General features: G+C 35.9%; 1 protein-coding gene and 1 long non-coding RNA gene across 2 annotated transcripts; both read right to left on the bottom strand.

Annotated features, from left to right (window-relative positions):
• Window positions 1–3993: 3993 nt before the first annotated feature.
• nr2f1a (nuclear receptor subfamily 2, group F, member 1a) lies at window positions 3994–9732 on the bottom strand. Its single transcript, XM_055200205.2, has 3 exons — window positions 8029–9732; window positions 6764–7291; window positions 3994–4434 (listed from the first exon to the last, which is right to left on the bottom strand). The coding sequence occupies exons 1-3, from the start codon at window positions 8459–8461 to the stop codon at window positions 4160–4162; spliced, it is 1236 nt and encodes a 411-aa protein (XP_055056180.1). The 5' UTR covers window positions 8462–9732; the 3' UTR covers window positions 3994–4159.
• On the bottom strand, window positions 4444–6749 carry LOC129440731 (uncharacterized). Its single transcript, XR_008643242.2, has 3 exons — window positions 6094–6749; window positions 5738–5821; window positions 4444–5643 (listed from the first exon to the last, which is right to left on the bottom strand). It is a non-coding gene; the product is annotated as an uncharacterized lncRNA (long non-coding RNA).
• Window positions 9733–15127: the final 5395 nt, after the last annotated feature.

Below are 15127 nucleotides of genomic sequence, written 5' to 3'. Positions count from 1 at the left end.
ATACATTTCATAATTACATAATCTTCATAACAACAACAGAGAAAAGTAAAGACGGCACGATGGGCGAGAGTGAATATTAAAATTTTTCATATCATATTTTCCCCACATTATCGTTTTACTTGAATTTGGCATAGGCTTTTGAGTATAGGTTACATATAGAATCACAAACTGTGTCTGGACAAACTGACAGAGAGATGAATAATTTAAATAAGACCACTTTGATGAGCCAAAGCATTAACAAGTAACAGACGCCTAACCAATAGCTTAAGCATCTGTTAATTTCCTCCAAGCAGACAGCATCAGAAACCATAAATAATGTTATAACAACCTAAATGTGTCAGATAAACACTTATACCTTAATCAAGCGTGACTAAGCTAACAGAAGTTACATTTCAAGTCCACAGTCACGATTTACTTTCTGTAGAAAAGCTTCATGACTTAATAATACCCTTACACAATTCGAATTTAATTCATGAGATTATGAGTATATTTAAAATGTATATATTAGAAAACAAATAAAAAGACATCATTCAATATTGATGGACTACATTGGGTTTGCTAATTAGTTACACATGCCATGAATTTATTTGGTTCTTAGCAACCATTGCTTTATATAAATGACATTTTCTATTAAAAATTATCTCATTGTGATATTTCCCATAAAACAGAGGTAAACGTCTTCAGGTATTTTCATATCATTTCAGTGGAACATTAAAGTTTTTTACATTTCTATTCAATGCGATGGTCGACATTTTAGTCATATAATTGAAGAAAATCTATAATTTCCTATATTTTAAGTCCTACTAAATTTGCTTTATAAAATGATAAACATTTAAAATGTAATCAAATTTGCTGATTTAAAAATACTGTAACTTTCTTCACGCATTATTCACAATAGGGACTAAGGTTTGAGGTAACCAGCACAAAGGTTTAAGATATTTGCTTGCGTTAAACTTTACTGAATTTCTTGTCACATTGGTAATGTTTATAGTAAGGCAAGCCAAACAAAAGCAACAACATATGCATATAAACGTTAATCACCAAAAAGCTTAAAACCCTTAAATAAATTCAACAAAAAAAAGTGTAATGTAATTAATGCTAAAAATTTTTCCCTTCACGAACGTAAATAAATACTATACATATATTTCATTAATATATATCTGAATCGCGGATAATTAGGACACGAGCAAAGCGTGTCACTTTAAGTATTGGTTTATACTATTTTTTCTGATTTATTTTTTATATGTTCTAAATTGTAAAACATTGTCGCCTGGCGTTAGGGTTAGAGTTGGGTTTGGGAAGGATGTCATTTTATGTAAATCTAACCCTAAACCGAAGCAAAAATTGTAAGATAATATGACAAAACAGTTGAGTAACCAATACGTGACAATGACACATTAACAGAAATTCGTGATACGATCAAAGAAAACCGCGGAAATTCGTGACAGTATCACGAAAAAGAATAAAAAAAAAAACACTTGACTATAGGTACGTATGCCGCCCAGATGGTATTGTATTAATAAAGGCGTTTTACAGTATTTCAAACCTTTCCCTTTAAGTTCTCGCTGGTCCTATAATTTCATTTAAACAAGGGTGCTGGGGTCAACACAGAACAACGTTGTAATTCTACAAACCTATGTATTTTGTTGGCACTCTTTAGCAAATAGAAATAAAAAAGTTTTGCATTTGCACCACTAAATCCATGTAAACCACACCCCACAGACACGCAATCTTATAGCATAAACAACATCACATTTCCTGAGAGCAGAACAGTTGCCTATTTCCTTTTTAATATACTAGTATTAACTGTCACACAACTTCACGCGACCCTTTTGAGCAGGCATATTATGGATTTAGCAACTATTAAAGTAAACATCCAATCAAATGAAGAAAGTGAACATATCAAGGCGAAACAAATCAAATGTATTTGAAAATGATATATTAAAAGTGCTTTTAATTTTACATGTTTTTAGATCATGTTTTTCAGATGAACTCAACAATGTTTCACCATTTGGCATTTCTTTAAACTGTCCATATTCCAGCTAACAGAAAAAAGTTCTATGAACTTTCCCTGAAAGCTCCCAACGTTCCCAAAAACGCTCCGCCAACACAAAAAGTGTCCAGTTTTCTTGACGCTCCAAGAACGCCCCTGTGCTGTCCCAACGCTAGAGTAATGCCACATTTTACCATTTTCAAACGTCACGACAATGTCACGTCCCAATGTTCACACAATGTTCAAAACAACAACTGTTTATTATATTGACTTGTTTTATTATTATGTAAATGATAGAGAAACATTGCATTTTATTATATTTATTTTTATATTTATATTATTTTATTTTATTATATTTATTATATATTTTATAAAACATTATTTCTGAATATTCAGTAAATAAATTGCTGTAGAAAACACAATTCACTTATTAGGTTTAGATGTTAATGTTTTGTTTAATTTTAAGTCACCGTTATTGTGATTAGTGTTTGTTTTAGTTGGACTCTTGACCCTTGACCCCTTGCCCGCTAGTTCTTTACCCCGGCTGTGCTAACTCCGTGTCAATACACCACACCTGTTATGAACATGTAAACTTAATAGTGTTTTAGAAACTTTGGACAAAAAATATCCGCTTGTACAACCGGGACGCAAAAACATCAAGAATCAGACCACAAATCTCAAGCATGGGAACAAATAAATGAAAAACTTCATGCTGCAATGCATGCTGGGTATCAACAAATTACAAACCTCATTCAGGACTCCCAGCATGCACTGCAGCATGGATAAATAATGATTTTTTACAATTTTCTTTGTCACCATGGTTGAGATTCATAGTCCGACTCTTGATGTCTATGCGTCCCAACTATACAGCAGACACTTCTTGACCAAAGTTTCTAAAACTCCTTAATGACAAACTGCTGTGAAAGTGCTGGATCTCATTTACATTATTGACAGAAAATAAACTTTTGATTAGTAAATTAATTAGGTGATGATTTTTTACAATTATGTACCAACCACTACACATAATTACACTACAAACTTTTCATGTTCATAACAAATGTGGTGCAGCAACACAAAGTTCACACAACCAGGGGAAAAAACCAGCAAGCAAAAGTCAAGGGTCAAGAGCCCAACAAAATCAAACCCTAATCACAATAACGGCGACTCAAAATGAAACAAAACATCGACATCCAAACCCAACAAGTGAATTGTGTCCTCTACAGCAATCCACCTACTGAACATTCAGAAATAACGTTTTATAAAATATATAATAAATATAATAAAATAATATAAATATTAAAAATAAATATAATAAAATGTAATGTTTCTCTATCATTTACATAACAACCAAACAAGTAAATACAACAAACATCTGCTTCTCTAAACATTGTGTGAACATCAAAACATGACATTATCACTCCATCCAAAAATGGTAAAATGTAACATTCCTCCAACGCTGAGACAACACAAAAACGTTCCCAGAACGTCAAGAAAACCGGACACTTTTTATGTTGGCAGAACGTTTTTGGGAACGTTGGGATCTTTCAGGGAACGTTCTTAGAACTTTTTTCTGTTAGCTGGGATGTTTCATGTCCATACCATCAAGTGGGCGAAGGCTCAACCATCAATGATATTGCCATTGCTATTAGACTGTGACTTATTGTATGGGTTTCTTAATTTTTTTAAAATTCTAACTTCAGTTTTAATTCTCGGAGAACATGGCTTGAACAATATATATCGCACTCATTAAAAGAAGCAAAAGGTTATATCAAAATTCCTTAGTGTAGAATCAAAGAAAAACTTGTTTAGAACCAAAAAAATACAAAGCAGAGATACACAGACAACCTGACATTTCTTAAAATTGCTTGAAAATTTCTTTCCCGCTACGTCTTCTTCATAATGCGCATATGTTGCTCTTAATTTGTATTTGTTCCTTTTTAGAAAACAAAAAAGAGAGTGATAGCTAGTAGTTCACAAAAGGGAGAGTGTTTACACAGGAGAAAGTCCAGTTCTTTTATCTCTGTACATTACATATTCCATTTCGGTCTCAGAAGACAGAAAAGTGCTTTCCTGGGTGGTCAAAAATTAGGTCCTATATATAGTCGTCTTGAAGGGGGTCGCAGAATGTTGGTCCTTTAGTCTTTTTGTTTCATTTGCTCATTCGGATCATTGAATGGACATGTAGGGCCAGTTGAAGCTGCTCCCGGATAATAACATATCCCTGATGAGGGTTTCAATGGGAGTTTTACCTACCAAGCGAACGAAGAACAGCTGTTCAATTACAGAAGAAGATACGGTGCGAAGAGAAGGCAGCCGCAGTAAAAGCTTGCCAAAGCGACTGGGCTGGTTTGGGTACTGGCTCCTAACGTACTCCTCAAGGGCGCACTGAGATTTCTCCTGTAGGCTCTCAATGTGTGCAGCATCTGACAGCCCGCAAGCATCTGAGTAAACAAAACACAGTACAGAAAAGAGGCCCAGGTTATCATTCAGCATCAGCATTACTTGTTGTTGACAAAGTGAGATGAACAAACACCAGCCCAACATCATGCATCATGCAGCGTATGAGACTGCCTGTAATATAAATAAACAATACAACTGTGCAATCCCTCAAGAGCAACAGAACGTATTCCCTGCATCGTAGGGGACATAACGAACCCAACACAGTAATATCGACTGGGGAGGATGATGAAGACAGTCATGTCTTGTGTAATATAATGAAGTATAGAAAACTGCATATTTAAAAGAGAATTGGTAATGGTAATAAAGAGATTACCTAATTTCTTCACAGATGCGTCCAAATACTTTCCCCTGATTCCCCGTCCCAGCATTTACCTCTACTTTAAGTCAGAATGGCCGTGGGTTTATTTATAACTCAGATTTTACAAAATGGCAGGTATTGTACAAGACACATACTCTACAAATCAAATCCTGTATCACAGCAAAATCTGGAACCTCAAAATAACTCTATAAGAGTTAATTTCAACACTTTAAAAGTGCCTCATGGGGTCCACTCCCAATAGAGTTATTTTAACACTTTTGAAAATGTTGGCACATTGACTCTTTTAAAGTGTTAGCAATTGACACTATACAGAGTTAAAAGTCTAACTATAAATTTACACTAACCAGTGTTAAATATTTTTTATTTGTTAAAAATTAACTCCCTCTGTGTAATTTGTTAACTCCAATGTAGTGTTATATTTTTTAATATGGTGTTAATATGGAAAATGTAAAGACAGAAACATATTAAGGTAATTTTGGGACAAAAAACTTTATTTTAAACAGTTTTTTAATGTAACAATATAGCAGTATAATCTATCATTCTTATTTTAAAACTATTAATGATTTTTTTTAAATGTCATCTGATCAACATTTATTTATGACAGAATAATTGTCCTCAATGTATCATGCATTTAAGTGTTCATTAAATTAACATATTTACATCCGAGACAACTAAAAAGCACATTCCCAATGTATAACAACAGTAAACACAGTTTATGGGATGCTTCAGTTCATACAAACAAGTTTGACTTCATTTCAATCCAAAATCCATGTTGGTCTTCACATATTAACAGCAGAATATGATGAACCAGTAGCTGTAAGGAGGTGATATGATCCGATGGTCAGACCTTCAGACTAGATATTGAACTTTTCTGTTAATAAAACAAAAATAAAGGGAAAAATTCAGTATTAAAAAAACAATACAAAATGCAAAAAAACAATTTATGTTTTGCACAAAATACTTACTTTGTTATAAAATTGCTCTTCGTCTGAAGAAATTTTCATGTAGGCCTATTTCTGTGCTCCTCTAAAGTCCCCAAAGCAAATCTCCTGCACACATTAATGGATTAAAAAAATATATATTAAACTTAAACAGCATATAAAGCAAAAAACAACAACAACAAAAAAACTCCCAAAAACATTATACGAGTATGAATTGCTCCATCTGAGGCTAAGACCTGAACTGAACTGCCGGATTCATATAATGACAATAACACATGACTCTTAATGTTAAACTTGATACTAACAGCAATATAAAACATAACACCTCACAACTCACAAATATTATTGATCAAAATGTTATTTATTGAACATGTACTTACCATTTACAGTAAAAGAGATGACCTTCTGCTTGAACTGCATCATCCAAAAACACGGTTCAGTGTGTGCTGTAAAAAGTGGGAGGTCTTCTCTATTTAACACCCTAGGAGTTAACAAACTCCACTTACAAAACACTGTGGGAGTTGATTTTTTTAAAAAGTGGTAACACTCTTTTGACACCAACTCTTTATTTTTATAGAGCTAAATAAAATAGTTTTAACTCAATCCAGTGTTAAATTAACTCCGAACTCTTTATATTTCCATTAACAACGTAATTTTAACTCTGCTAAATTTGCTTTGATAGTTTGGCATTGAATGGCCAATCAGTTTCATCAAAATGCACGTCAAACAGCACGTCAAACCATATAGCTCTATTTAGACTGCTAAACCAAAGATCCTCCCATGCAGACCATGACGTGGCAAAAACGATTTTTGTCAGAATTGGTATAATGCTATACAAAATGGTTATGAATTGGCTTGTTCTATTTTTTGTAATAATTTTTATATTTTATTACGTAAATTAAGTCGTCTTTAATCGACAGCCATAGAAGTCTAATTGCTATGTGTGCACGAAACACACTACTAGTCAACAATAGTTTTGATGCCGATGCTTAACCTCCCCGTGCTGCACCAACCCTGATCCTTTAAATAGGCCCCATCGTACACACTAACCTGATGTGAAGAGGACTATTGCCTTAATGCAGCTGTATTCTGCAGAATCGACGTGCAGAGCTTTAAGCTTCTCGACCTGTTCCTGGAAGATACGAATGTGATCCATGAAGGCCACGACACGGTCGGCCGACATAGGCGAAGCATGCAGGCCGGCAGCGGCGAGCAATGGGGCCACATGTAGGGGCATTGAACACTGTGCCGCGTTTAACACAAATAGCTCGCTCCATGTCAGTCTGAGCAGGGAAACCTGGTCGGTTATCTGCAGGTCGGGAAAGAAAGGGATGTTCCTGGCCCATTCTACAGCACTGAAGAGGAGGCGAGCTGCAAGCTCACATATGTTCTCGATCCCCATAATATTATTCGGCTGCATGCATTGGCTGCCATAGCGAGACGTAGGATAAGGCTCGGCCCGAAGTAGTAACGAGATGTATCCTGAGAGATAGCAATGACCGTTCAAAGGATCCCCATTTGTTAGCGCATACTGGCCCGGGTTCGGTTGGGTTGGAGGCATTCTTCCTCGCTGAACCGCTGACAAAAAGAAAGAAAAGGAGAGGAAATGTACATCCAGAACTGAGAACATAATTGATGCAGAAGCCTAATTTCGGATTAATGAGAAATCTAGACCACTCTTTATAAACTACAAATACACGCACCTTCAAAATGTTAATAAAGGCGCATTTAATCGCGTCTTGTCTTGTCTTATCATAGGATATTTTCTATTAACTACATCGGTTATTATACGGCAATGTTTACCTTTCTGTCTGCACTTAGAGGACAATACTCTTTCACGTGTTTACGTCTTTACGCCCATACACACGTATACATTGAGATTTAGATATATTTTATTGTGTTTATTATAAACGTATAAACCGTTGTCGACTACCAGCTACATATTATACATTGTTTGTAATTTTATTTTCCCACGCACATACCCACATATATATATGGAGAGAGAGAGGGAGAGAGAGAGAGAGAGAGAAATAGATGGACAAATGGGGTACTGTTTTCCTTTCAGATAAAATACATTTATGTTGGTAAATTTTTGTCAATTTCTTACATAACACTTAATTTATATAAGTAAAACTGCTGTTTCGTCCGGCAATGCAGCGTAGTCACACTAGACACACACGCACACACGCACGCACACACACACACACACACACACACACACACACACACGCACGCACGCACGCACACACACACACACACACACACACACTAACCTATAAACAGCAACAGTGTTGAGTTTAGAAAAATATATTCACCTTCCCGCCGCATGCCGACTTTTAAACACTTTTTAAGCCGACAATACTGGCATTGATTACGATGGTGCTGGTCAATAGGACAGTTCCTGTTGGCACGACATGTATATGTTAAGTTCCTTCGGACACTCCTTTTGAAAAAACTTTTGCATCCTTCGCAGGTGAATTGTCCATAGTGCTTGCCACTCGATTTGTCCCCGCAAACAACACATTCTATATGCTGCTGACTCTGTCCAGAATTCTGACTACCCTTGTCACCAGCCGTTCCCGGTGTGGACGGGGGTCCTGGTTGACTAGGGGTCTGCGGAGTGTGTGGTGCTGCAGACCCCGCCTGCTGTTGCTCCTTCGCCGGCTGAGCTGCTGGATTGGGGCTCCTCGGAGGTCCTCCGGCAACGTCTTCCTGCGGATCTCGCCAAACGCTAACTACCATTGCCATATCTCGGGCCCGAAAAGTGGTTTCAAGCGAACTGGTCGCTCGGATATAGGACCAGGGAAAACGGAAGTCTAAGGCGAACGGCAGCGCGAAGTCGAATCGAAACACTACATTTCATAGAAGAAGAAGTAGCAGAAAACAATCAATACATTCAAAATACAAAAGTCGACAGAATGGCACCCGATCAGTATATGCAATTGCCGGGAGGCCAGTTCCACGGTAAATTGCAGCCAGCCATTCGGAAAGCGATCCCACGCGTAAAACACTTTTATTAAAAATGCCGCAATAAAAATCAAATTGATACTGAAGCAAAAATAATAGCTTTTTGGTGGACCGAAGATCCTAAGTGTTGTGCAAAATAAATTCTCATCCTTTATCTTCCTTGCTACTCTCTCCGTCTTCGCGACTGGAAAAGAGGAAACACCGAAGAAGGAATTTCTCTATCAATGTTCACGAATATAGCTCATCTGGTACTGCAAAATAAAAAATAAAAACAGCGTCGACCGAGTGCCTATGTAGTTTCACCTCTCCAGTGAGAACAGAGCAGAAAAACATCTTATGAAATATGTAAGAAGCAAAGACCCAAAAAGAATGCGCTTTAACTGGAGTACCAGTGAAGCTATGTTTCCGAAACGGAGATCTGTGCAAATGTCGGTATATAGTGAACTTTGACACTGCTATTGAAACTGACACGTTTCTATGGAGATCGCTGAGCCTTATATGGTGTTCATGTCAAGGAGCCAAGAGAGGGGCTGCTTGCAACTGATAATCAAAGGCGACTGACTGGTCAGACCCCTGCTTCGAGGGGGGAGAGAGAAAATGGGAGGCTAAGGTTAGCCAAACCTCCTTCACTCCATTGGTTAGTCCTCGCTCCTCGCTACCTACAACTGAGGGGTCTGAGCACAATTTACATTGTTCTCACCCATGCGCTGCTATTTATTTTGAAACACGATTAGAATTGTCACAAAAGACGAAGAAACCCTTGTAAGAAGTAACTAAAAATACAAGTTCAAATCAATGACCGAACTATAAGTGTATAAATGCGCGTGAAGTGGAATGATTGGCGCAAGTTCAAAATACTTTGTCCTAATTATAAAACTACTCACCCTCCATATTTTAACTATGAGTTCTGTAAAGTTTAAATGTAATTTATTGAACAACAAGGACACGGAATCGCCGCTCTATCCATAAACATATTGTGCACCTTTCAGTTATATATTCAGTTGTCAGTTAACAGTGAATACTGTAAAATTAAGTACTGGAACAGGCGAGAAGAACCACTAGTTTGCCTGTTGAAACATCATTATATCGGAATGCCATATCCGTTAATATTGAACAAGAATCAAGGAGCCAGCAAGGGCATATTTATGAAGATTGTTTTTAATAGATTTATTACAGAGGGAAGTTTTAGGTAAAATATGCAAAGCCAACCTATTTGTTTGTGCATGAATGCCGAATGCTGCGCTTAACAGGCTAATAATGTCGGGATCGGTCTGCCCTCTAGCGTACAGAAGACAATTACAGAGACATAAAAATTTATTATCAAGCATGTTACCAAATACAGCTTATTAACTATTTATATTGTTGCTATTTCGGAGTGTTTTTAGAATATTTATTTATAATTTACAACATATATGACTTCAAAATCTCACTTTGATCATGATATGGTATAACTTATACAACAGTAGGTATGTTTAAAATGAAGATGTGTTAAACTATTACTGTAGTTTATATAGCAGGCTTCTGCACTACACTGTATTTTAGTACAGTTTAGTACATTCAAACCAAAATGGTTAAAGAATAACGTACAATAGGCATACAATAAAGCTAAAAGTATAACAAAAAATGGTTGTCCTCAGAACTTTCCTAAACGGAAACTCTGCATTAAATGTCCAAAAGTGTGTGCGATATGTTAGTAGACGCAAAACATCGGCATCCAAACGTCCACGAAACCCCCTTGTTAAAAGCTATCACGGAGCTTCTCTCCATCTTGTCTCACACCAATCCTAAGACACTCACGCTGCTCTCTTCTGTTTTAAGAAAATGTAAAACGAATAAGATTAAACGGAACAAAATGACACCTTGGTAAGTGTACCATCAGTTTACTCAACAGAAAGGCATGGAAGAAAACTAAAGGGAAAGGAGAGGGTCAGCAAATGAAAAAACAACGCACGTATGAAACAGCACTGAAGAACGGTACAACCAAGTGTACACTTGGACATTTAAAGAGCGCCCAGCTACTGGTGGTTATCACTTGGGACCAGCGCTTTTTCTATTTCGTCATTATTTGAAAGGCAAGTATTATTGCTTATACAGTAGCGACAGTAGTTGCAATTCATAGAAAATCTTGATCTGCACGTAAAATCTGAAACGCCTTTGGAAATAATGAAAAATTGCAATGAAGCTGAACATGACTGGTTGTTTGACTTTAAGAACGCATTTATCTGCGGTTTTCTGCTTTTATAAAATCGCAATAGAAACATTAAGAATTTTTGACGATGACGAAATTAAAGTATATAAAAAGTATCTATTTAACGTGCGAATATGTTTAATTTAAACGACTCAAAAAAACGTATTTGGTCATATAAGGATATTTAGCAAATTTATTGTGAATATTGTAATAAACATCTTACCAAAAGCAAGCCTTAAAAAAGTACAAAGTCCAATAAAGTCCAAACATCTTCCAAAAGTGATATACAATGTTTTAACATGACAATAAGTGACAGTTACCATTAAAGAGTAATTATAAATAAATGAAAAGCTCAGCCATTCTTGATATTGTTCTTACCTGTCTAGCTGTCTATCTACTTAACAGATATTAGTCTTTTTGCTAGATATTTTTGTATGTGATAATCCCAATATTAAGAAAAATAATAGTTATTATTTACAATTAATCGTGCAATTTGTAATATAGTGTTATGTTTGTTAATGAACGTATAACCTCATGTAATATAGCAGTGAACAACATCCATGTACAATTTGGTCTAATGCATGCTCCATAAGAACTACTCAAGTTATAAAATAGCAGGAATTGTGGACCTTTCATGTGTAGAGCACAAATGTAAATATGCTCAGGGTAGATAGTAAAAAGTCTATAACAGCACGGATAAAATGAAAAATCAACTGTTCAACTGTTGCCTTTAAAAAGTTTTTAATTTCCGGTGTGAAAACAACCGCAATAGTGCCACTAAATAGAGTTTTTTCGTTTTACTAATCCGACAATTGAAGGATTGTTCTATGAGTAGTTTTGTGAGCTGAATTGGAGCTTATTTATTAATTACATAGACTAAATTCTTATGTATAGAAATGGGTGAATTGTATCTTCATTGCTTCACACCAGGATGAGCAAATGTAAGACATTTTATGCCTAGTTATTATAGAACTACTTATTACAATCTAAGCAGGAACTATGTATATAAATAGGGTTTGCAAAAAATATGGAAAATACAGAAACTAGCGCAAAGTCTATATATATATATACATTTTTAACAAGGTTTGCGCCACTTTAATACAATGGTGTTTTCTCCGTAGTACTGAGTTGAAAGGGAAGAGGAGGGGGCTTTTGTTCAATTTGATCCCTAACTGTTTAAGGGCTCCGACAGGTGTGAAGAGACGAAACGTTCACTTGAAATCGGCTTTTATCCACTCCTATTTTCTCTATGGATCAGCAACTTTCAATGGTCATCATCTAATCGCTCTCAGTGAAAATGATAGATGTGAAATTATTCTAAACTGCGGTATATAATATTAGTTAGGCAATTTGAAAAATGTCGCAATTATTAAAACAATCACTTTCTCACCACGATTCCAAAATAAGTTACCAGCAAACTACTAGCAGGAGACATGTAAATATTTGAAATATTTCGTAGTATTTTGTACTGAAACAGGCTGACTTAAACATTTAGATTTAATATTTAAGCTATTGTAAAACCAGTTCACAATAGACAACAGACAAGTTCACAACACAAGACTCACAATAATTAGGCCTCCGGGCACTTGAAGATTATAACGAATGTTTTATGAGTTATACGAGTTACGGCTATTTTGTATGAATTCTTACAAATTCAAGTATATCTTACAAAAAACATTTGATTATCATAAAAAACAATAAAGAAACACCAATGTCACATGGGCAAAAGCAAATAGTACAAGTGTTCAAATGAGGTCGTATGAATTAATACAAATAGCCATCTCTTAAAGGGAATATATCATGAGAATCTGACTTTTTCCATGTTTAAGTGCTATAATTGGGTCCCCAGTGCTTCTATCAACATAAAAACATAGAAAATTTGTAAAAGAACAACCCAGTAACTTAGTTCTGGTAAACCATTTTCTACAAGCATGTGAAAAATTGGGTCATTGAAATTTGGCTCCCCTTGTGATGTCAGAAGGCACTATCCAACCATAGCACTGCCATTTAGAGAAGAGATCAGGGCCGGGTTTCGATTGAACTTAGCACTTAAGAGCGCTTTCTACGAGCTATACTTAACGAACATTCGTTGTTCATTTACGTGCGTTTCCCAAAGATGCACGTGAAACGATCGCTTGCAGCTGGGTTTTAAGTGCTACTTGCGAGTCGCTATCCGTTTGTCAAGTGCTGAAATGTCACCTATGGAATGTCTCGAATTTATAGCAGAAGCTTGTTTAGGCTAATGATCTTTAGCCGATGTGCACTAATATTTTTTTATAATATTTTTTATTATTGTTCAATGACTTTTTAAATGTTTTAAAATTGTTCATAATGAAATATTCTTTTCCGTATTTAGTTAGGACTTGTCCCACTGCAAAATGCTTTCTGCATTTTATATTATAGTTTAGATTAATATTATTATTTGTTGTTTATTATCTATGTTTATTTATTATTATGGAGTATTGCATTGTACCGTAAATATTTATTTGGTTTCTTTAATCAGATGCCAACCTTCAAAAAAATATTTTTTACTGTAGCCAGATGAATTATAGCAGAAATTGGTAAGAACAATTATCAGTTTGCTAGTACCAACTTTTACCAAAATTGTACCAAATATGTTTTCCTTCTTTATTAATTTATGTTTAGTAGTTTAAATTTCTCATTTTAATTTTAAATATATTATATTAAAGTAATTTAAACAAATAAACAAAGAAGAACCCAATAAATAAATATACATTAAAAACATTACATTATCGTCATTGCAGGAGTGCAATTTGCTGGTTGTCCTGCAGGTGACCTTGTAACTCTGATGTCTTACGATGCACTTATGAATGATTTTCAAGTGCTACTTAAGTTACGAAGCTTTTGGGAAACGGCCCGTAATTTTAAGATGATTCGTACGATCGTTTTTACGATCTACTTAGCCTTACGATGCTTTTGGGAAACCCGGCCCAGCTCATTTGCATTTGAAAGGAAATAACTGCACATTTTTGCTCATACCTACAAAGTTCAATTTTAACATTCTAATAAATTATCTATATGGTATTTTGAGCTAGAACTTTACACAGTCACTTACTCTGGGGACACCAAAGATTTATTTTACAAAAGTCTTGTAAAATGTCTAATTTTACGTGCATATCCCCAATGCTATCTCATGGTAATTCTAAAGTATTTTATCAGGTGGCTAATTTGTAAGTGGCAGTGGTGGCTAGTGACTTCTTTTCCAAAGAGGCATAAATGCGAAACTTAATATGTCTGTGGACTGTCATGTTAAAATATGTGTTCCGTGCATCATCTGAACCTATGTGCATTGCGCGTTATGTCAAAATGCATGCCTGCTATAGACACTTCGAAAGGGTTCTATATAAAGAGACGCTCGGATTTTCTATATGCTCACTTTATCTCATGTTTAATCAGAAGTAAGTGTCTAGCAAGACATGAGCATCTCTTTTATCATAAACCCTTTGGACATGTATGCAGCAGGCACATATTTTGACTTGACATGCAAGGCACAAAGGTTCCCATTACACACCAAACACATATTTTTACATGACAAGCCACATACATGACACCCCAAACATATTTTTTGCTTTCTTTGCCCCCTTTGAAGAGGAGGCAACGGCCACCACTGTTAAAGCTGCGGTCGGTAACTTATTTGATCATGTTTTTTGATCATATTCACTGAAACCAACACTATTCTCCGATAGAACAACATAAATTAGACTGTTTAAGAAAAAAACCCGCGCTTCTAGCTCCACCTGGAACCTGTTTTGCAAAAATCCACCGCTCCCGGTTCATTTGTTCCAATCAGCGCAGGGCTGTTTAAAATCTGCCTGTCAATCACAGTACCTGCACGCGCCACAGATCCCCCTCCCACTCGCGCGCGTTACAATATCACGTGCATCCGCCTGAAGTTTATAGGTGTTTTGGTTTGAATGCAGCGTGATGGCGGAGAGAACATTCACTAACAAACTTCCGATTCCTCGGTTAACAACCAGAGCTAGGAAAACAACAAATGAAAAGAAGAAAACAAAGATAGAAAGCGACCGTGACCGTAATAAAACTAGGATCAATATCGGACCAGCATTTGAAAGGTGAAGGAATCTACGAGATTTTCAAGGGTTCAAGCTAGATGCAGAGCTTGCCACATTTCTTCTCAACAGGTAATTGTGCTTTATCAACCATTGATTGTGTTTCGGAGTGTTATGTAAGTAATCTAAGTGTTCTTGCTAACTATGCGTTCACAATAATACTGGTGC

This window comes from Misgurnus anguillicaudatus, chromosome 22, assembly GCF_027580225.2.
Source record: "Misgurnus anguillicaudatus chromosome 22, ASM2758022v2, whole genome shotgun sequence".
Taxonomy (NCBI): domain Eukaryota; kingdom Metazoa; phylum Chordata; class Actinopteri; order Cypriniformes; family Cobitidae; genus Misgurnus; species Misgurnus anguillicaudatus.
This window is presented reverse-complemented; position numbering and strand designations above follow the sequence as displayed.